Here is a 24,567-nt window from a genome sequence, read left to right as displayed (position 1 = left end):
TTTAGTATTCATTCGAAATTTGCCATGACTCTGTCAGTGACATTTTGTAGAACTGATCATAGTAAAAAAGTCATGACATAATGACTGACCAAAAATGTCATGAAACATGTATTGGTCACACCAATCGTTTTGAGTATCACCTCTGGTCGTCACAATTGAGTACGTGACGCAGATATGAATTTTGTTTCAGTCAATTTTTTTTATGACATTGACAGTGACATTTTGCAGCACTGGTTGGAACCTTCTCAAATGGAGAAAATCTTAGTAAAATGTAATAGCGCGTGGCCACGGAGCTGAAAAAATGTTGAAAATTTTTTCAACTTTGTCAAAATTGCTTGTCAACTGCAAAAAAGAGCTTTTCTCGTGGCCGCACCAAAAACATACGCAAGAGCGACAAAAAGCTCCAACATCTGAATATCATCGATATTTTGTTTAAGAAGCACTAACTAGGTACATAAATCAATTAGAATCATGCATTTTAGCATTATTACAGGGTTTTCGAGCATTATATAGACATGTTCAGCGAGTTGTAGATTCGTTCAGGCATATAATAGACTCTTTCAGCGAGATATAGAATTGTTCGGATGTAGGTGTAGACATGTTCAGCGATTCTGTAGAGCTGTCATTTGTTTTGTTTACACACTGTGCCGCAGGGTTCAATTTTTCATTCTTAAAAGTCCTAAAAGTAGCTAATAATCATTCTCCAAGCTGTTTAATACATAAATTAGTTGAAAAAAGCATATTTTTTCGAAAACCGTTTGTTTACCTTCTGATGAGAATGATCCAACTTGCAGTCCAAGGGGTACGAAAGTGACAACTCTACAGTATAACCGAACATGTCTACACCTACATCCGAACAATTCTATATTTCGCTGAAAGAGTCTATTATATGCCTGAACGAATCTACAACTCGCTGAACATGTCTATATAATGCTCGAAAACCCTGTATCATAACAATGGGTCACAACTGCGCCAAATAGCTGTTTGTTTACGCTTTTTCACGAACGTCAAATTTTGTCAACTTTTGTCAACTTTTTTTCCTGGCTGCTCCAGGTCACAAAATTTTGACAAAAGCTCAAAAAAGTGACGAAAGCTCACATTTTGAAAAATTTGTCAGCATTTTGTCACTCCCGTGGCCTTTCGCTTTAATAATTCACATATGAAATAACTTTCGACTTTCGTTGTTTCCTGCTCGTATATTCGAGTAACTATACTATCTTTCGAGCGCATGAATTGCCTTATTTGAGAACTGACCGTGACTCAATAGTAATTCCAACTCTAAATTCACAAACGCCCAGGCACCATTACAATAATACTGACAAAATAATCCACTCCATCAGCTTGCTTACGCGCGATGTGGGCTGCGTTAAATGAAATAATTGTTCTCCAATTTCAATTTCAAACCAAATGTGCCACAGTACCGAAGGTGCCATCGCGGTACGGGATGTACATAAATCGCAGCTCAATTATTTATTGTTCCATCGGGAATACTAAATTAGGATCAAATCGTTTTCTCTCCTCGTCCCATTAGCCATATTTTGTCATTGGCAGTTATCTCCATTTGGCGACCACATTTGGGGGCGAAGCATTTAATTTGCAGCTTAAATTTTTGCTTTATTTTCCATCCATATTATTGCAGCCCACTGAAAAGAGGTTATTTTGCTTTCCCCCAAGGAGATATGCCCTAAAAACCTCTCTCTTGCTGAATGGTTGTTGTTTTCTTTTTTTCTTCGATACGAACGTTTTGTATGAGTGAATCAATAAAATAATTGAAAATATTGCCCCATCATACAACGAAGCGTGGTTGCGGGTTGCCGAAAAGTCGATGGGTGGCATGAAATATTACCTAGCCTTGTGTTGGTCAATATTTTAAGCTGGATTTGCATTTACAGCAGGGTTGTTGCCGCCGCTGTTTTTTTTTAATAGAGAAGAGAGTAGTTTGTAACAAAATATATCCTCGGACATTGCAGCAAAGCCAGTTCTTGCCAGTAGTAAATATATTATTCTAAAAATATGCTATGTTTATGATTTTGGAAATAATTTGCCATTAAGTTGTGATTTTTAAACAGAAATCCTGGACAGATTAAGTTCTTTCAAAACATTTGAAACCATAAACATAAACCAGGAGAGGAACTCTGAATGTTTGGCAATATATTCTGCTCCACAATCAAGAGAAATTCCTGTTAAAATAACATTCCATAAACTATCTCTGTCCTTCGGCAAATAATAATTACTATTTCGCTGTGGAATTTAGAGCATCGCTGGGTTCCTTGCAGCAGCCATCGAAATAAGGGCTCATATTTTAATGAAAGATATGTCCCACTTAGAAAATGGGAACAGCTCTGTTTTCCATCTCCTTGTTAAAGTGACATTTTCTCCTCTTCCAAGTTTTGGCATTTACAAAATGCCTTCAAGAATGCTACTACCGCACTGTTTTTTTTTTTGCTGTATGATGGGGTAAGCATTGCATCATAACCACCTTATACCCAAAAAACATGCTTGCAACAGAGAGTTTCATGAAATGGGTCATGCCAATATCTCTTCTGACGCTCGGTACACTGGACCCTTTTCAGAAAAGGAGCAACCGTCGGACAGACGGACTCCCTTTTGCTGTGTGTCGCTGTGCATTGCAATGCTCGAAAGATGAAAGGAATTTCAATATTAATGTTGCCCTGCGCTGATAATCGCTTAGGGCAGCCTGGAAGGATGAAAGAGGGAAGCGAAGGCGGGAGCATGAGGGCTGACCTTTTTCCCGGGCTATTGGTCCACCAGTGCCATTACTGTCACCCGATCGATACCGAGCGCTCTGGACATTGTTGGATAGACACACACGCACACACACACTGGTTGCTGGTGGCTCTTGGGATATTAAGTTCTGTGCAGACTTCAGGCGATGCTGTTGTGAGAGTTTTCACCCATTACGGAACGATTGCACATCGGAGAAGCTGTCCGTCTATGCGTTGATGGCTGTGGTGCTAAATGTTTCGAAATGCAAGGTTTTTTTTCGGCTTGTCTTTCGGTTTGTTTGTGTAGCACAGTGGAGCAATGAACAGAGCAAGAATGCTTTAATAGCACCTTTGTACGGTGCCGTCACCACAATAGCTGCAGAAATACTTACTGCCAAGTGAACACAGCATTCCATCTCGCTGTAGTGTGCACTGGAATGTACAGTAATTATTATTATTGTCAAAAATATTCACTTAAAATCGGTAACCGCGCCACCGGAGGGAGACGATTCGCCTGCTACTGTACATCGGCTGACGTCAAAAGCTCATCATACATTCCAATACGCAAGGGCACCCAAATTGAGGCGGGACATGCGGGGAGCAAAAAACCGCACCAACATTTTTGGGTCATTCCCGGGTCGGTCAGGCTAACCCGACGAACTAACGCGAGAAAAAAAGTGGTGGTCCCTTTTTCTCCTGGGAACGTTTGCACAAACCCCGCATATGTTGGGTGCTCGGAGGTTTCATCGCTCGAACGACCGTCACAAACCTCAACCGATACCGCCACAACGCCCATCTTTATACCTCCGTTGGTTTCCATTGGCCTACGCGGTATGGGGATTTGTATAGGGATAACAAAAAAAACCCCGGTCTACTGTCCCATTGTGTGATAAACGGTTCACCAGCGTAGGCACGCACCTCTCAACTGTGCAGTGCCTTGCGGCGGTGGTTCTTGCGGGAGATAGAATAAGGAATCTTTTTATTTTATTTTTTTCGTATCGCTCCGATGCCATCAGTGCATTTCAGCCCAGCATCCTGCGGGCGGCGCACTAGTTTGTGATGGTAAGAGATTTTTTTCGCTGATGCGAGTGTTCGTTTGTATGCGAATTTTACATTTTTGTGACTCTCAACGAGAACGGCACCAAATAGTGATGGGTAAAGTTGGCAAAAATACGGAGTCGACTCCGATCAGATTTTGAAAACTTCGGAATTGACTGCGGAAGATAGGTCCGTACAGCATTATCGAGGTAGTTTGGAAACGCCTGAAGTCATCCGGAATCGCCCAGAGTTGTCCGGAGTTAGGCGGAGTCAACCGGAGTCATCTCGGATGGGAGTCGTCCGGAATGGGTGTCGTCAAGAGTCGGAGTAGTTCGGAATTGACAGGACTCGTTTCATTCATTGGAGTCATCTCCAGACGAATCTGACCCACTTCGGAAGGTAGGTCCGCCTAGTATGCGGAGAAGTTTGGAATCGTCTAGAGCTGTCCAAAATCTCCCGGCGTCGTCAGGAGTTAGTCGGAGTCAATCGGAGTCGTCCAGAGTAGGAGAAGTCCAGAATTGACCATACTCCGAGCGACTCTGTATGACTCCAACTTCGTACTCCGGATGACTCCGGATTACTCCGTATGACTATGGACGAATCCGGTCGGCTCCGGACGACTTTGGACAACTTTGGACGACTTTGGATGACTTTGGATGACTCCGAACGACCCCGGACGACTCCGACTCCGCATATCTGTGTAGAACTGGTGGTTCCGATATAGCAGGAGACGCAATAGCAGGACTAACAATAGCCGGAGTGATATAAGACCTGCGAGTGTGCTGCAGAGAGCACACCGCTAGATCCAGAAACGTTCATTGAGAAGGATAAGAAGAGCCTGCCAATACGGACGGGGGATTTTTTTCCTCCTTTATGTGGTGGATTCTGCTTGAACTCTCCCAGCGGTGTTATCCTTTCAAATATCGAGTTTGATGTGGTTTTGTCATGCCCTTTGGTACATGCGGGATGTCCTGTCATGTCAGTAACAACTATCTGTGGGCGGGGCAGGGGCAAAACATTTTCGGAGCTCTCGGGTATGGTGGCGGAACGACGGAGGTTGCAAAGAATTTGCATTTGCAAAGGCAAAATTGCATAATAAATTGATTTTTATGGCCTACGGTCGACTAGGTTTGATGACGTACGTAGAATATTGTTCGTTGCATCCGCTCCCGAAGCGGGATCATTGCGTGGATCAGCATAGGAAGCAGGATGTTGTTTCTCGTTTTTTTCTTTTTTTTGTGAGCATAAATGTTTTCCAGCCTCCAAACAACAAAGCAGGCAATGGGAAACTGCATCACAAACACTGCCATCCGCTACTCCGATACAACATCTCCAGTCCCAGCCGTTTCCGTGCCGTGCCATCAAAAACGAATCTAAAATCTGTTGCCGCGGAATGATTGAACCGGGTGGAAATAAAATCATAACTACCCCCGTCCGTAGCACCGAGGTCGTAAAAATGCTTTATTACCGTCAGCTCACTTCCCCCGTTCGCCATTAACCCATTCCATTGAACCGTTTAATGGGATTTTACATCCCGCGTGTTACGTGCGAGTTTAATCAAACGATTCCAGCACCTCCGCGCGGGATGTTTGCGTAACCCGACTGTACATTAAACACTTTCCGTTTTTTTCTTTCTCTCCCCATCTTTCTCTCTCTCTCTAGGTGAATCTGTTCGCGCCGGATATTTACGTACAGGCGCTGCCGGACATACTGGAAAACTCCAACACAAACATCTTCGGCATCGTGCGCGTCACGGACAAGGATAAGGGTGTGCACGGGCAGATCAAGAGCCTGGACATAGTGGACGGCGATCCGGATGGGCACTTCCGCATCAAGCCGACCGACCGCCCGGGGGAGTATGTGATCGAGGTGCACCGGTTGCTGGATCGGGAGACAGCCCCCGCCGGCTACAACCTAACGCTGCGGGCCGTCGATCGGGGTGTGCCGCCGAAGCAGAGCTACCTCGTGACGCCGGTCCGGCTCGCCGACATCAATGATAATGCGCCCGTGTTTAATCGTGAAATTTACGAAGTCTCGGTGCCGGAAACGTCACCTCCCAACACGCCCGTCATACGGCTGAAGGTGACGGATCGGGATGAGGGCAAGAACGCGAAGGTGTTCCTGGAGATTGTCGGCGGCAATGAGGGGGGCGAGTTTCGGGTGAACCCGGAGACGGGTATGCTGTACACGGCCGTGCCGCTGGATGCGGAGCTGAAGGCGTTCTACACGCTCACCGTGTCGGCCATCGATCAGGGCAACCCGGGCACGCGCAAGCAGTCCTCGGCGAAGGTGAAAATCAACGTGCAGGACACGAACGATAACGATCCGATCTTCGAGACGGCTAATTTGACGATCTACGTGGATGAGAATGAACCTGCCGGCACCTCGGTAACGAAGGTGACGGCGAGGGATAAGGATCTGGGCGAGAATGCGTACATCTCGTACAGCATCGCTAACCTGAACGATGTGCCGTTCGATATTGATCATTTCTCCGGGACGGTGCGCACCTCGAAGCTGCTCGACTACGAGAGCATGCGGCGCGAGTATGTGCTGCGGGTGCGCGCATCCGACTGGGGCCTTCCCTACCGGCGGCAGACGGAGATGCAGCTCGTGATTAAGCTGCGCGACGTGAACGACAACCGGCCACAGTTCGAGCGGATCGACTGTCTCGGCAGGATACCGCGCTACACACCGATCGGGACGGAGATCTTCACGCTGTCGGCGCTCGACTTTGACTATGGCAGCGTGGTGACGTACCGGTTGCTGTCCGGGTTTGAGGACGGTTGTTTCAATCTCGACTCGGTGACGGGCATCATCTCGGTCGGGTGCGATCTGAACGATGTCGGTGTGGAGCAGCGCGAGCTGAACGTCACCGCGACGGACGGGACGCACTTTGCCGATACGGCACGCATCCAGATCAGCTTGGTGCGCAACCGGAGAAACCTAGGCGCAAACCTGAAGGCGGAAGACGGCGCTACGTTCGAGTGTCGGGAGACGGGTGTCGCGCAACGGTTGACGGAAATTATGGCCGCAGCCGAGCGGAACAATATGCCCGGGCGGGAGGCAGGTGCTAGTGGGGGAGCTGCCGATGACTTCGCCATGATGCCTAGTCGGTACGGGGAGAATGTGCACGCACCAGAGTTTGTAGATCTGCCGTTGGAGGTTAAAATCAATGAGTCGGTACCGCTCGGTACGACGATCACCTGGATTAAGGCGCGCGATCGAGACCTTGGCTACAATGGGAAGCTCGTGTTTGGCATCTCCGGCGGGGACGATGACTCGGTGTTTCGGCTCGACCCAGACAACGGGGAGCTGAAGATCATCGGCTATCTGGACCGCGAGCGGCAGGACGAGTATCTGCTCAACATCACGGTGTACGATCTCGGCAAGCCCCAGAAATCCATCTCCAAAATCTTGCCCCTCACCATCCTGGACGAGAACGACAATGTGCCGAAGTTCGAGAAGTCGCTCGCGAGCTTCCGCGTGACGGAGAACGCCATCAACGGCACGATCATCTTTCGCGTGAAGGCAACGGATGCGGACCTGGGCCAGAATGCCAAGATCACGTACAGCCTGGTGACGGACACGAAAGACTTCCGGGTGGATCCGGAGACGGGCGTGCTGACCGTGGTGGCGCCGCTCGATCGCGAACGGCAGGAGGTGTACGAGCTGAAGATACGCGCCACGGATGGGGGTGGCGATCAGAACACGCCGGCCCTGTACTCGGACGCGCTGGTGCGCGTAACCGTCGACGACATTAACGATAATGCGCCCGAGTTTGCGGTGCAGGACCTGACGGTGCGCATACGGGAGGATGTACCGCGCGGCACGGTAGTGACGGTAGTGTCCGCGATCGATCTCGACAGCGGTACGAGCAGTGAGATTGTGTACAGCTTCGGGGAGAACGGTGACGGGGAGGGTTCGTTCCGGATCGACAAGCAGTCGGGCACGATACGGACGGCACGGATGCTCGACTTTGAGGAGCGGCAGGTGCACAGTTTGATCGTGAAAGCGATCGACCGGGGCACACCGTCCCTGTCGTCGGAAACGTCGGTGATAGTGGAGGTGATCGATGTGAACGAGAATCGGTTCGCGCCTCAGTTCGAGGACTATGTGCTGACGGGTGCGATCGCGGAGAACAAGCCGCCCGGTGCGCAGGTGATGCAGGTACTAGCGAAGGATGCCGATCTGCCCGGGCCGGACTCGCGCGTCACGTACTCGATCAAGGGTGGCGATGGGCTCGGCATCTTCACGATCGACAATGAAGGTAGGTGGATGTTTTATTTGGTTGATTAGTGGTAGTTGATGAAGCGGCTCCGTGGTATAGTCGTCAACTGGAACGACTCTTTAACATGCCCGTCATGAGTTTAAGCACAGAATGGACTGTCTCTCCGTAGTATCCAGGGTATTGAAAGCCTATATAGACTGGCATGTCCGCGTAGGACGTTTACGCCAAATAGAAGAAGAAGTTGATGGAGCGATTGTGATAATGATCGTTATTGATATGACGTTGGAAACGTTTGAAACTTGCGACTGATGCGATTCTGAGGTTTTCAATGCGAAATATTGAAATATTAAGATGATAGATAGCACGGAACTTTTTGAATTCTTTGAATTCCTTCTATTCCATCAATTCTTCTTCAAGATCTTGTTATCTATTTGGAGAACTTGAATTGAATCACAAATTCATCAGTTTGCTTTCCCAATAATTCCACAAAATATGATTGAATATTGTTCGCTGCTTGCTCAAAATATTGGAAACATTCAGACGTTTCCCAGCCTGCTTATATGGGGGTTTATCTTAAATTTTTTTTCCATCCCCTGATTGTTCCGCCTTCCCGCTATTTTCCTATTTCCTAAGATAGCGAACTTTTCCATCCACTGGCAGCAGGATTGCTTTCCCACGCCTTTGCATTCACGGCTGGTCGCTAAAGTTTGGTACCAGCAACTGCCGCAGCAACGTCTTAATGCTTATTCCCCAGACGGATGCTTCTTCAACGTACCCGGGATGCTCCGCTGCCTCGTGGTAAATTAATTTTCACCCTAAAAATCAGACAAAAGTTTCCCATCGTCGGGGCGACGGTGTGTTCCGTTTCTTTTTTCCCAGCCGCTCCCGGTAAGTCTGCTGCTGCAGCTGACAAATAATTAAAACAATTCTTACACTCAGTCGTGCCGTGTGTTTTTGTTATAAAAAGAGGGAATTTTACTACTTTTACTACTTTTGCACAATCGGTGAAAGATAAGGACAGTGAGATAGGGATAGTTTCTTCTTGTTGAAAGGTTCTTTAAACTCTCTCTGTAGGAGAGAGAAAAAAAAAACGACAAGCAAGACCGAATGGCTGTCTTTAAGTTTGGGAGCTTGACTGTTGAAGTTTTCCTCTTGTTTTTGCTCAGTCCTTTCAATTCTTGAACACCAAAGTGGGAGATGAATTTGCATTTTTTATTCATAACTCATGGGCGCTTGTTTTACTGCTATCAGCTTCGTATCGTTATTTATGGTACCGAATGGACGAACCAATATACCAGCTCTGAGCGTCTGAGCCGAAGTGGAAAGGAGGAGCAAAAATAAACGAAATACTTCACAAGAAAACTTGCTACCGCATTTAATTCCTTTTGTGAATGTTTTTTTTTTTTTTTAATGTTTTATTTTATGTCTGGTAGCAAAACTTTTGCCCCCCCCCCCTCCACTCGCTAGCCCGTTAGGATCAAAAAGGTTCTGACTGGTAATGGCATTTAGCAGCCATTTGTGACCCAATTCATTCGCTCATTACTGTTTGCATTTGATGTTGCCCGCGGTATAATTCATACGAATTCGTTCGATCCAACTTTAACCGGGCATTAAAGGGCATTAGATCAAACGGTGCAAAGCGGCTGGGGGCGTTGGCGAGAACGATGAAAGTGCTCACTGGCGTCGTGAGGCAAGTTTAAAGGGAAAGTTTTGCGCTCCACGGAATGGCTAAACAAGTTGAAGAGTACTCTGTATATGGAATACGTGAAAACTTACCACAAGCTGGAGGTGAAAGGGATTTTCTTGAAATTCAATTGTTCCCTTAATCGAGTTGTGTCTAAGCCCCCAAAAAGGGCTAGTTGTCGTCTGGCGTCGGCTGACAGACATTAGTACCGTTTAACAGCTCGAGCTCGAGTAACGTTGGAGCACATCATTGCTTGGTATTGTATTTTAAAATGTTCTCGCATTCTTTTACCCTTCCCTTGTGTGGGTTAGCGTCGTAGGTAATCTCTGTCACAGGATCTGTTTTAGAAATAAACTTTTCCCCACACATGACAGCTTGAAGTTGGTGGACATGTGTGTGCAAGTTTTGTGATTTAATTTTCCACTTTGCTGATCAAATTAACTGCAAATCAGTTTCAATTTAGTCGCGGGAAAACTATTTATAACCCTTGGGAGGAAACCATTTCTTGCTTGCAAACTATGCAACGAAAGCTTAACGGAGTGTTTTGTTTATTGTTAATTTCTGGTTTAAGGGCAATTTGAATGCGATATCTAATTTCCGCACAAGAGATATCGTCACATCATGAATGAAATTACACTCTCACGCCGTGTTGCACTGATTTTCATATTTCTTTACTGATAAATTGGGTAACCCCTTGAAGATCGTTCTCCACACCTACGCAACCTAAGCAAAGGCATCTTAAACGTTTCTCCACTTCTCCCGTTCCTCCAGTTCATAAATTAATCCCAATCGAGTGATGTTGTTTAGGGGGTCTGGCGCCCAATCTTTGACCACTCACGACGCCCAGGTCAGAGAGGGAAGATAAATCAACGCCCGCGCTGTCGTTCGTGGACCATGTCCAGTAGTGTTGGAGTGTATTTGTGCGTGGAATGTTCATTCACGTGCCAACCGTCAGCATGGTGGTAGCATCAAATTTCCATACACATACACACACGGCCCACCAACTCCCTCAGGGAAGAGCTGCCAGAGTGCAATGTCCAATCTGCCCAGAGCTCATCAAAATAATCATTCCACCGGCCGCTTCAGTTTTAGTGTCGGCAACCTTAGGAATGGATTACATGCGGCCAGTAGTAAATGATTGTTTTGCTTGTTTCCGGTGAAATTTATTGCGCCACACTTTACCAAACCGGGTGGGGTGCTGTGTACGGTTACCAGGCCGAGGAAAGTCTTGGGCCGGTCACACTCGGGTTGTGGAATGGTCGGTTCTGGCGGATCTCCATCAATTTCAGCGGTCGGTTCATAATTGCTATTGACATTAATTATTGCTCATAATTTACGACACTCAAGGGTGGCGGTAGGTGGGCGTGTGGGGCCTTCGGCTGGGATATAAAAGTCGATAATATGCTCGGTCGTAAGCCGGTGCTGTTTGTGCAACGCCTGAACTACATTTATGAGCAATATTTCGTCTGATTGTGAGTGATTAACAGCGGTCAAGCCGGTATCACTTTCATCGGTGATGTTCCGTAGCGGGGTTTGATTCGCTCGTCTTCTCTATTCGCCTCTAAGATTGATCAGCTGTGAGCGTGTTCGTTCTTGTAGGGAGAGGCAGTGTGTGTGAAGGGCTGTTTATTAACACTTCGAGGGTGCTTCTAGAGATTGATGTAATCATGGCAAACGAAGTTTAATTTTTGTTTTGCTGTGCCGAACTCATGATTTAACGAGAGAGAAAATAAGCCAACAGTACTCAATTCGTTTGACTGCAATGATTATTTTTTAGATCGAGATATAGTCCATTTAATCCAAATCCAATAATAGCTTGTTATAAAACATTCCCGGAATGTGCAAAACAAGGTAATAGTCGTTCTCTTGCAGTAGTGAAGCATAAAAATCGTTTGGGCTACAACTTAAGGTGTCGAACGCTCTCACCTTTCTTCCAAGCTGACCTAATCTTAAGCAAGAAAAAAATCCAAAAAATGGCGTTTGATCAAAAAGATTCCATCAGGGCCGGTCACCGATTTTCCGCTCAAAAATTATCGCCAAACTGCTGCCGGCTATTTGGTGAGTGCGAAACCAGATTGTTCATCAGCAGTTTGCATATCTAATCTGGCGGAAAGTTAATACTCGTTCCGTTCGGAACACTATAGAGCTTTATCTTTTCCTTCATTTTTTTGTCGTTGGCATCGTTTCAGTTTTTCTTGTCCATTTAGAGCCAAGACTATGGCTAACCTAACAACAGATGGCGCTGCTTGAGCGTAACAGACTCTAAATTTAAGAACAATCTCATCGTATCATTTACGGTTGGCTAGTTGTTTTGCAAGCAGAGGTAGGGGAAAGTTGTTCGATTATTTTGGGTTAGGGGTGACGCAATGAGATCGAGAGTTCCTATAATTGCGTTTACAAAGTACTCTAACATATTCTTACTATCGCAAAATATCCTATCGCACCCGTGCACAGGAGTAGAGAGAAAACGCTACTACATTGTAAAGTGCTCAATCGTCATCGATTCCTGCTTCTTCTCGCCCGCAAAGTCAGGTGCTCACAGCCGCTCCAAAGACACTCGAGGCGATGTTTGCCAAATTTGAATATTTTCTTCCAATCATGCATGCACACACACACACATACAAAGCCATGCCGTACCTTCAATCGTATGCATAAAATGCAAATTTTTATTGCTAGCTACTTCGTTTCGGGCGCAACCGACGCACTTCGCCGGAATGAATAATTCATTCTTCTTCACGTGAACCGTCCCAAGGCTCTTGGGTAGGGTAGGAGTACACAAGTTTGTAATGCGGGCTGAAAGCTTCGATTGGTATTCCCTCGTGAAGAGTGAAAGGAAGGGAGTTTGTGGGAGTTGGATGGCACAGGGCGGGACTTTCATTAAGGCGCACTGGGAAATGCTGTAAGATGTGTGATTTTTATCAAAAACTGTACTTGAGGCTTATTGGATTATTGATTGGAAAGAAGACAAATAAGAAAAGCATGATAGTGAATAGATTCACCCGAAGGGCACTAATTTCAATGTCAATATAATGGCTTCATCTAAAACTGTTATTGTTGGACTTGAGTCAGAAACGATAATCGATTTTTATTCAACATACATTCCAAACGTACAAGCTTGCAGATAATCAAGTTGATACACACTAAAAAGACAATATTGTACAGTACATAGCATACATTTAGGCGTCTTGATAGTATTTGCTGCATTGATTGACATAAATTGCCGTCATTTAGGCGTTATATGATCGTGAATAAATCGAGATATACTTAGTAATTAATGGTTCGAATGTTATTCATTTTGATTTTTAATTGTTTTTTTAAACATCGGTTCAAATACTGCTATGTTTCAAATTACATACGATATGCTCATATCAAAATGCTTACACTTATTGCACAAAATAGAAACAAAAAAGTAAGAGGTATGCAATCTTCTCCCGGTATTGCACACTAGCATGAATGCATTTTAATAAAATTAACATCTCCGGCGCTTTCCTACCTTCCGCAAGCGCTTTCCTACCTTCCGCAAGCGCTTTCAACCTTCTAACTGTCGCTTATTAGTTGCACCACCGGAGTGGCTTAAGAGCGCCTAGATGCTAGATGAAACCTACCGACACAGTTCTGCTGACCGTCGTTGGTGAGCGTGTTTTTTTGCGTCCTCTGTCCTGTGCGCCGTACCGGTATTCGCCGCGTGCCCGCGTATCTTTTATCACCGGGCTCATTTTCTTGCATGGTAATTACAATCATTATTTTGTAATTTATTTACTTTTTACAGCTACAGCACCGTTTACACCACCGTGCGGTGGAAAATGGAGCCGCCAAGTCCGGGACCGGCCGAAAGGCTTCGCATATAAGCCGACGACAACATATTTATAGGGAAGCAGCGTCGGACCGCTTCTTCTTTCCGCTCATATTCTCTCTGTGTTTGCCACGGTTTTAGCACACAGTTTCGGTAGAAATTTCCGTACGTTCGAGTAGCTCAAGTAGATTACAGCTCGCCATTTTTTTCTGTACGAAAAAAAAAACCATACGTGTGCACTGACCAGTGCTTTTGCCAGGGCTGTTGGAAGCGAAGGCAGTTCGTTGGTAAGGGCTACGCTACTGTCAGACATAAATTATACCCGCCACAGGGTTTCTCCGGAACGTTTCCATCATCACGCTTACTCCCAGAAGCGTTTACTAGCTAGGGCTGAGTGCTCACACTGTTCCTAAATATTCGAGCCTCTGTTGCCTTGTGTCTGGTTTTGGGTTGGTTTTTTGTTCTTATTCCCGGTATGGTCTGTTCATTGTGGCTTTTTGTTTTGTTTTGCGGAAGCTTTTTATTCTTCACCCCTCCCGGGAGCCGCGTGTCCATGGACGGAGGAGCATAATGGCAATGCAATGGTGGCAATCATACCGCGCTGAAGCAGCACGAGCGAGCGAGAGCTACACATTTGCTAACCTTAGTGGAAGGCAATAGTTAGCGACAATGGTGCAGCCACTGTCACTGCAGTTGGGTTTGCTGCTTCTCTTAGTCGGGCTCGGGAAACTATAGCCAACGCCACATGTCGCGCAGTGGATAAATAATGATAGCTTCTGCGAGAGTATACGGTGCAGTTGAGGGAAGGGAGAGCAATGGATTACATATGCTGGCACTGTTTGTAGTGGACTGAGGCAGAAAATGAAACGCTTCGTGTACGGGCCAGTAGGGATACTAGCAACTAACAACGCCGGAATGTATGCATTACGCCATACATCGGAGACTAATGATATGAGCACTTGATAGCGGTTTTTTTTTTCGATTGCTACTTTTGGTGTGTTTGGAGGATATTTGTGGCACAATAAACAGGGACTGGATGGGCTTAAGCGGAATTTGTTATCTGTCTAAAGGGGTTTTTTTTGTGTAAGCAATATACGTCATTGCTATCTGCAAAAATGTTGAAGTGTGGTTAAATTCAGTTTTTTTTCTTTTTTTGGTATACATTTAGGCGCATGACGAAAATTATACTTAAACATAAAGTTTTGTGGGCAATTTGGTCCGTACTTTTGCCGTCGCACGCGACCAATTTCGGCGGCAAACCTGCACCACTTAAAATAATCACAATCGTTCATCGGAAAGCACCCATATCGCTAATCACGGATTGTGTTCGCTGTTCCAAAAAACCCAAAATCCCTCCCAAACGGCAAACCTCGTAATTTGATCTAATTTATTCGTTAGCCTTTCGCTCACCTGCGTACCGCTGCATGGGGCACAGCAGTCGTCCTCGTGTCTATATTCCTTCGTTATACCGCGCTTGCAAAGCCGCGCGTAATCTAAATCAACCTTCTTTTTTTCACCCCCAGTTGATTGGTAGGTTTTCGTAATTTGCTCCGAATTGTGTCGGCGGTCTGGTTGGCAGTCTCATCGAGCACAGCCAACCAACCCTCCCTGCTATCTGTCTAGTTTTGTACGGGGGTTGGAACTGTGCCGCTGGATGTTTGTTCACCACAGTCACACAACTGCCAACGAGAACGATTGCCAAATGTCACGAGAATGTACCGAAAGAGGAGAGTCTCATTTTCCACGGTTTCCACTGGGAGGGTTTTTTTTTTGCTGTTGCTTTTCCGTGTGGAACAAATAAAAGCAACTCGTAGGCTCCGAGACGTCTGTTGCTCGCGAGCTGCCATTGTTCCAAGCGGGTTGGCAATAACAGACATGGGTACCGCCACGGCATCAAAAGGAAGCGTGAGCAAATAGGCCATCAGATAGTGCCAAATCAAAGATATCTTGTTGCATTCCTTCGGTGGTTACGTACGCCCAATAACTCAGACGACGGCAGAAGACGTTGTCGTCGTTCTCTGCGTTACCTGGGACACGTGTTTTCCTCGCCTGCTCCAACTTCTGGCTCCATCGAAGCAACCACCGGGGCGCGTCACCATGGACTGTAACTTGAAGCAGGTGCGTGTGAGTGGCTGTGTGTACCGGCTAGATTTTGTTGCTGAGGGCTTCGCTTCTACAGCACCTACTGCCTCTGCCGGTATTAATATAAATGCGATCGAATCAAATTACAACAACAACAGGTAAAATACCTCCACAAAAGCAGCCCGCCACCGCTTATGCCACAGCTAACGACGTACTTAGCCGTCGTTCTGAGGGCACCCGTTTGGGTGGGAGGGTTTGCTTGCCTGCTTTGCGACGGCTATGGGTTGTTTTTACTCGTTTATTGGGCGAGTTAACTCTCCGGAGGAAAATAAACACAATTTGTTAGTGAAATGGACAAATATTGCTACTAATACAGCCAACCCTCGCTGGCTCGTACATCCTCGTTTGTCCTATCCTTTTAGCAGGTGGATAAGGCATAAAGAGACGAAAGTGAGGTTAATGTTGATGTGCGTCTGGCACGGAAACGGACCGGACGGATAGTGGTTGGCGGTAGTTTTGTTTTCGGTGTGGAAAAGATAGATTTGCCTAGCTATCCATTTTATTGTGGGGCCCAATTGGAAGGATGTCCATTTTGTCTCCATGGCCTTGGCAAGGGTATATCATCTCAGAAAGGGCGTCACTGATGATAGGGTAATTTGATGCGCCTGCAGTTGGCAATGTTTGGTTTATAGCACGTTTTTAACAGGCCTATCACTTGGCAACGGTTGTGATTTTACGGAGAGTTATCATTAAAGCTGATAGCACTTTATTCGAAACGCCAATCCTTATGTTATTGAATACATTGTTTCATCTTTAACTCCTGTACTAATGTAAATGCCAAACTCGTACGGTGAGGAACTTAGTGCAATTAAACCCATTTTTTTCTTCGACGAACAATCAACCGCACTCAGCATAAATTAATGGTGCTGACAGAACAATACCTCGCTAGAAGTGGAAGCAAAAAGCAAATGCTCTGGTGCTTTGTCTCAGGATTGAAAAAATGAAGCAAAAAGAAAAAATACCCCGACAATTGTGCAAAGCGGTAAGCTGCGAGTATAATGACAAACGAGATTGGAAGCAACGGTGTGCGGAAGCGTTCTTTCAGCGAGCGGTTCAAAACCGACGCCTAAGCACTTGCGAGCTGCAATCAATCGTTGATGAAGTTCGCTCCGGCCAAACCATTTTTTTTGTTTGTGCCGCGGAATTTCTTGCTCATGATGGTTCCTGAGCGATGTGGTGATAAAATAGCCGGCAGAAGACAACATCCATTTTTATGACCTGCGCTGGAAAAGGAAATGCTAACGGGCGTCATCAAGATGTTTGATCGGAATTGGAACCAGCAAATGAAGCATCGGTCGATATTTTATTCATTTCACCTTCGACTCGTGATGGTGGTGGTACAATCAATTCTGTTTCTCGATTCGTTTGCTTGGTGCTTGGGGTACGATCGGAGCACTTCGCTGCACCAGTGGAGCGAGAGCATTGCTGTCTATTAAGAATTGAACAGTGCCTTCCAGTGAGTGTAGTTGGTCGCTAGTTAATCTTGGTAAAATCGACATCCTTGTCGAAATCAAAGATTTAGGAGCTATGAAAGTAATGATACACTTGTCACAGGACAGAAATAGTGATGCATTAATAACGTTAAAGATATTATTTTAATGCATATTTGCAAGCATTAGTGTGTCAACTAGTGATGGGAAAAAATAAGATTTCTTCGGAATCGATTCCGGCTAGCTCCGAAGTTTTCTGGAATCGATTTCGGATAGTAGGTCCGGAATCAGTTTCCGGAATCGATTCCGGAACCAATTACGGAATCGGCTCCGGAACCAACTCCGGAATCGGCTCCAGAATTGGTTCCGGAATCGGCTCCGAAATGGGTTCCGGAATCGGCACCGGAATCGGAATTGGACCCGGATTTGGTTCCGGAATCGGATTCAGAATCGGAATTGGCTCCGGAATCAGAATCAGCTCCGGAATTGGAATCGGTTCCGGAATTGGCCCCGGTATCAAAATCGGTTCCGACATCGGAATTGACTCCGAAATCAGAGCTGGCTTCGTAACGGAGTCGATATCGGCATCTTCATAGGAATAGGCGCTTGGGTCCAATGATGCTACGTGTTGGTAGCGGCAAAGAATCAAAATTTACATGTAAATGATCTATTCAAATGGAGATACACGGACTTATTTCGCTTCCCACACTTCTTATTTCAATTCAAACCATTCCATTTCTGGAGTCAAGTTTTGATTTCGGAGTCGATTCCGATCCTGGAATCGATTCCGGAGCCGATTCCAATCCTGGAATCGATTCCGGTGTTGGCTCCGAAATCGGCTCCGGATTCAACTCTGGAATCGGCTCCGAAGCCAACTCCAGAATCGGCTCCGGATTCGACTCCGGATTCGACTCTGGAATCGGAATCGATTCCAGCATCGGAATCGGCTCCGGAATTGATTCCGAACACCGAATAGGAATCGGGTAGGTCCAATTCTGAGCTCCTACCACTGGTGTCAACAACCTAGGCAAGCATTTGACAGGATATTCCAAAAAAGGGCGAAGGTAATGGGATACATTAAATTGTAAATTTTAGGCCATGCTTAGACTAGGATAGATATATCTCATTTCTTCGTGTTGAAACTAACACCCACATACTTAAAACAAATCATTTTCTAACACATCTAGTGGAAAGCTACTCAATTAAATGCGCCTTCTCATTAGTTTAAGGTTAATTTTTGGTGAGATGAGGTAAGAAAAGGCACAATTATTTGCATGCACCATAAACTGTACTAACCGATTGTGCTAAAAGTTCTGACAACGTACTGGATTAAAGTACAGATTTTATCTACCCACCCAATCTAATCCAATGGAAAGTTCCGTGCATCCCAATCAACGAAATTCAGTTTTGTTCCACACCGGAAAGCCTTCCCCAGTTGTTTTTTTTGCCTTCTTGTTTTAAATAACCTAATTTTTAACAACGTCTATATTTAACTTCTCGTAATCTTGCGTTGGAAAGTAGGGTGAAACGTCAGACTAAAATACCAAAAAAATCACAGTACCTGCCAGTGGATGAACTTTGCCGTTTGGTGTACCTTTTTAGTAGCATTCCAGGCATTCTTCCCGTGACGTGATAAACTTTCAGTTTTGATTATTATGCAACTTCTGAAACCCCCTAAACAGAGGGAAGGAGGAGAGAGAGCCATGGAAAATTCACATCCCATCCAAAACCATCGCTTGCCCCCTAGTCAATCCCATTTTGCCCCTACCGAAAAGGTGCACCCGTAACAAACTTTTTAACATTTTTTACTGCACACCACGCGCGTCCTGCTGAAGCAACTCCCGGGCCGGGCTGACTGTGTTAAACAAAAGCAAACAGAGAGAGCGATGCAATATTATTTCACCTAATGGTGTAGAGATTTTTCAAACACTTATGTTACCACATACATACATGGCGAGAAGCTTAAAAAATCCCCAGATCGTAAGGGGGGCTCGGTAAAAAGCCAGCGTGGAGCTCTGCTCCCTGTCGGAAGTCGGAGAGAGAGAGAGAGAGAGAGAGAGAGAGAGAGAGAGAGAGAGAGAGAGAGAGAGAGAGGTGGAAAAGCATGGCCGGAAAAGTTCTTACACAATTACCTTTCCTCCTTGGCATGGGTTCAGATCGGTCGGCCAATGACCTTGGCATTATTATTGCCACTCCTCGGTAAGGCCAGGTACACTTCCTTTCCCGGGGCTTGTTCGAGCAATTCTTATCCCGGCTCGATTTTTCCTTCCACTATTTTTCCCATTTTTGCTCCCGCTCAGCACGGTTCAACTGTTCGGAAGAAAGCCGGAAACAGCTTCAGGTCTGTGTGGATGTGTGTGTGTGTGTATAAATGAGTGTTCCTGAAATTAGCTTTGAGGAGTGGTGCTTTTTACCTGCCCCCGGTTTGTACCTCCCGCTGCCTTCCGTTTTGCGCTGTTCCATTCTGCCCAGTTCCGGAGCCGGGTAATTTGCTCGAAGCTTGTTAAAGTCCTTCCACTTACGAGGTTGCAGGTGTTATTAGGCTGAGGCGGCCGCCAGCGAGACTGCCAGGAAAGTGCAAAGACAAAGAAAGTTTTATTTACTCGTCAGCGACCACAAGCGACGGACCGGCCCCGGGCCCCGGGTGTACTACTGTACTGTACTGTACGCCGGGTACATACGTTTACACTTACAGGCCAGGCAAAGCTCTCTTACCGTGCTACCGAAGCTAATAAACAGCTCCATTAGCAGAACCGTTACCGTTAGCTGACTTTGACTTTTGCGAGCAGGTTGGTAGGATGAGAGATAAAAAGCTAAAAAAAGGGCGCACACACTCGTATCCTTGCGGCCATGCCAGCACATGGGGCTAGCTACTTAGAATGAGCTTTTTTTGTTGCGTTGTTGCTTCGTGATAAGTTGCGGAAACTCGCATACACACACACACACACACACACACACACACACACACACACACACACATACACGTGTACAGTTTCCCGAGAGCTCGTCGTCGCTCACTCAAGACACGTACGAGGGCCGGTCTAATTTGAAGTTGCGTTATCTGTTTCTTCATGCCAAGGGCTAAATTACAATCCGGCTGGAGTGTTCGCTTGGTTCGCTATCGGTTACTCCGGCTCACCGCAGTGAGAACGATTTTTCAAGGATGAAATAATTATGTGAGACTAGTTACACGATACACGATAAACGGCTGTACTATGTAACATGATAAAACCAACCTAGAAGTGCATATACTCACTTCAGGTTGTTGTCATTAATTAGTTTTATTTTTTACAAAATAAAATAATACGTGTTTAGTATAGCTCACAGCTGGGATGTTTTCGTAGTTTTTCTTTTGCGATTAACTAAAGTAAAAGATATACGTAGATAATATCGAAGATAAGGTTTAAACGTAAGTAAAGCATAACCTGACATAGGGGGCCTTCACGATTCTAGTTAGTTTTTTGTATGGAGTTTGACAGTTGGAGGCTGAAATCATGTAAACACTCCATACAAAACCACACAAAAAACTAGCCTGAAATTTTCAGTCTAGATTATTCTAGCCACAAAGCTGGAATTAGATTCGAGTACCTGCTCGAAAACACGGGTTTGTTTACATTTATCCCAAGGTGCATTAAAGAGATCACATGGTGGAATCCATAATCAAAGTGCATGTAGCCCAGGTGGTCTCATAGCATGTTTTATAACCAAATTTGAATATCACTTTTTGACAGGATGGGTGAAAGCTTTTGTTCAAACAAGCTTTCTGAAGGCATGACGAATACACAAAACACTCTTAAAATCTTCATTCAGAAACAGAAGCGATAAAAATCAGTCTCCAAATTTCATACACCTTGGGATAAGCCCACCTGTATATTATACCCACTTAGATAGCTGCTCGAAAACTGATATACAATGCAAACAGCTGACAGGCTGAAATTTCAGCCTACGAGCTTAAAACGGAAAGGCCCCCATACACGTAAAATACTAGTTTTGCCGCTTTAATTCTAATTACTTCGTTCTTGTTTACAATACAAGGGTTTCCAAGTCACTTTCGATTGTAAACATTGTTATTCACCGCATGTAAGAAGCTATTTCACATAGATGTGACATTTCATTTCTATCACAATAATTTTAAAATTCTTCAGCATGATTTTCAACACGTCTCAAGCTGAATTGAATTTGACAGTTCTTCATGATGTGTTGAAATTTTTCGTGTTTAAACTGAAATTTCATTTTGCAACAAATAAACCATTTGACAGCTGTTGAAAAACATCTTGGAAGCGGTGAATAATTATTACGAGGACATTCGGAAGTGACTTGGAAAACCCTGTAATACGACTGTTTTTTTGGTGGTTTGAATTTGCTAATGATTTAGTTTGAAACACATTTTAGAGTGATATTAGTCGTTGGAAGATATTACAACATTTTAAAAACAATATAAATGCAACTTTTTTGTAATTGTTTTAAACGGATAAAACTTTACATTTCGGTCGTAATGTTTGAATAGGACAGCTAATATATACTAATCTAGCGTAACAAAACTGTTATAAAAGCGTTAAAATGTAGCGAATTATGTTAAATTTAAATAATTTTCAAGCCAAAATAGAATATAATATCCTTTGTCCATAAAAAAATATTAAGAACTTCTATCAAAATATTTGTTATCTCGGTGTTTATATGGGCATGCTTCCGCGTATAATAATAGATCATAAATGCAACGCTTGCACTCGACCTAGGTCATGAACAGCCGTGCGTTATTTACAATTTTCAAATTACCCTATTCGTTGAAGAGGAATTGTAATTCATTTTGCTCCCGTATCGATTGCGATGAACTTTAATACAATTTTCACTGCCCCAACTCATTACATAGCGAACTAATCGCTTTCGAATTACATCCTTATGCGAAACGTGAGCAACGAACAATCACGCAGCCAGTGGCGAACCGTGCTGCCTCGTTTTTAAGGCCCCACATACACAATGGTAAACCAGAATTAACTTAATCATTCCAATCGACTCGTTAAATGGAGCCACTTCTCTGCACAGTCGCTTCATCGGGGAGGAGGTTCGCTCCAAAGGTTGTGCTGTACGGACAGGCATACATCTTCATGCTTGACTTCCGTTCCGTTGCCCTCCACCAACATCCCTCGACGGGAGCAACACCGAGGAAACGAAAGAGCATTCACCGGTTGGAAAACCCGGAAGCAAATCGGTCAACCACAATGAACGGGTTGTGCACGTGTGGTACCCGTTTTCCTGGACGGGTGAGCGTTGTGTTCCTTCCTCGCAGTAAGGAAGATGTACACTTACGGCGTTCGGGACGACGGATGGCCTTGCTCCTTGTTGTGGTACAATTTATAATCTTGTCCGCTCGTGTCCGTGTCCGCTCCCTGACACGGATGCTGAACGCGTCCGGATGTCTGTCCGTCCGGTCGTTGAGACGGTTGTGTCGACACCAACCATAAACTCGCTCAACAGCACGGTCGCCCCCTTGGTTAAGCCTGCCAAGCCTTGCCTGGGCGCACTTGTGCCGTCGCAAATGCAAACAAACACAGCCGGCCGAGTAGAATGTGATAAATTTAATTAAAATTTTACCATACCACGCGTTCTCACTTGATGGCGGTGCGTCTTTTACGGGATGCTATCAACCTGCTTAAACGGCACACTTCTTGATCTTGGGCTAGCAGCTTCTATTGTCCGTCAGTGATGGTAGTCGACTTCCTTCGAGCAGTTCTTGCAACGAAGCGTCGTTTTCGGGCCAGACTGGTCGAAAGCTAATCGACTTGTAGTAACTCGATTGTCTTGCCTATCGCTCAGCAAGGGCTGATTGAAGCGCACCGAGAAGGCAAGATGCGCAGGAATTTGCACATCCGGCCGTACGGTGCAAGATTCCAACGGAGTGTTTCCAACCAAACCAGCACGCGAACACGCAGACGAGAACCGATTGCTAAATGCAAATGTAATTTCATCGTACCGAGCCGAGAGCTGAGAGAAAGCGGTACGCGTATCTCGAAGACGACGGATTGGGATTTGGAAACAATGTTTGCTCATCTGCAGCAGCTAGATTGGGATGCTCGTGCTGCTAGGCTAGTGGAGCATAAATTTATACGCATTTTGAGGCATGATTTCAATTGATTAGGCTTAGGGCCATTGTTTTCGCACGAGATTGTGTGTGAGGTGGCACGAATCCAATTGTTTGGAAGTCATTTCTACTTACAAGACACATGCTTGTTAGTTGGTCTGTTACTACTAGCGCCTGTAAGGTTCAATGCATTATTCTTGCAAGATTTTGTAGGCTTTGTAATGGAAGGTACATGCTTTGTTTTCTGTGATATGGTAGCTGGGAATGTTATTTAAAATAAATTACCTACAGGCTTATTTGATTCAGAGTTTGAATCAAAATACTAAATTTATAATGTCTAGTGTTCTTGTTGGATTTTGAGATAGACCTAACACACCCTTAAGGTTAGGCAATGAATTAATAACGCCCACAAATAGGCATAGTGCGTATGTAATGAGAATTGTAGAGGAAAATGTATCTATCGCCAACGGAGCATGTAGGCTCCTTATCAGATAATCCCAGAAATTGCCTTTAAATCAGGTTAGAATTCCAGTGTAAAGTACTAAGTGTTCCTTCAAAGGTTTGGGTGAGCATTACTCGTATTGCAAAATTCGAGTTCCACTGCGAATGGCAAGACCTCTTCAATAATTTCCGCGGTTAGCATAGCGGAGGCTTATATTGCGATGCCAGCCTTTTTCAAGGCTTTTGCTCGGGAGTTTTTCTCCCCCACAATGCAGTCCAAGAGACGGAGTAGGTTCATTCATCATTAGATAGAATTGAAACAAAGACTGTCATCTGAACGAGTAAAGAAATTCAAATCGCTACAAAAAACGACTCAAGTCATACCCTACAATTGGGACTACAATTGTAATTGTTTGGAATATTTTCATAAAAATCCTAAGAAATATTCTTGAACTCCAAACATGTTTGTTCTGTTTCAAAAATGAAAATATTTAAAATTTGGCACTCAAGTTCTGGTGTTAGTGGTGCTATGGTATATCCCATTTCTAGTCGTTTAACAGTTAAAGTAGGAGGGATGAAGTAAATTTAGGGCTATTTTTTAATGTTTATACATATATGAGTACATTGAGAACAATATTATAGAACAAATGATATTTCTATCGATTAATTTGCGTGCAAATGTTTGCCTGTTGGCGGATGAGAGGAGCATTCAGCTTCGTTGCTGCACTCATTCACCAGAAACCCGCTCAAGGGAAAACCTTTCATTTCGGCAGTCCGCTCTGCGGTCAGTGGGCCGTTAGCCGTTGGCAGACGTGTGACCTTATCCCTGGAACGGGCTTTACCCCTCCCCTTACAGATCCGGACACGATGCCGGTTGATTGATTTCAAAACATCAAAAATGGTTCGTCGTTTCCGAAGCGAAGGCCCAGCACACGGGCTGGGTAAAATGGTAGTTGCGGCAGATTATTCGTTCGAAACCCATGAATAACCCTCGTCCGGTCTATGG

At 45.1% G+C, this 24,567-nt stretch overlaps 1 protein-coding gene across 8 annotated transcripts in view; it reads left to right on the top strand.

The window, feature by feature from the left end:
* Positions 1–24,567, top strand: part of LOC120904136 (fat-like cadherin-related tumor suppressor homolog) — a 262,216-nt gene that overhangs the window by 159,252 nt on the left and 78,397 nt on the right. For all 8 annotated transcript variants that reach the window (XM_040313924.1, XM_040313923.1, XM_040313930.1 and 5 more), the window contains one exon: positions 5,427–8,031. In XM_040313924.1, coding sequence (XP_040169858.1) covers positions 5,427–8,031 — 2,605 coding nt within the window. The remainder of the gene's footprint in view (positions 1–5,426; positions 8,032–24,567) is intronic.

This window comes from Anopheles arabiensis, chromosome 3 (assembly GCF_016920715.1).
Source record: "Anopheles arabiensis isolate DONGOLA chromosome 3, AaraD3, whole genome shotgun sequence".
In the NCBI taxonomy this organism is placed as follows: Eukaryota; Metazoa; Arthropoda; class Insecta; order Diptera; family Culicidae; genus Anopheles; species Anopheles arabiensis.
This window is presented reverse-complemented; position numbering and strand designations above follow the sequence as displayed.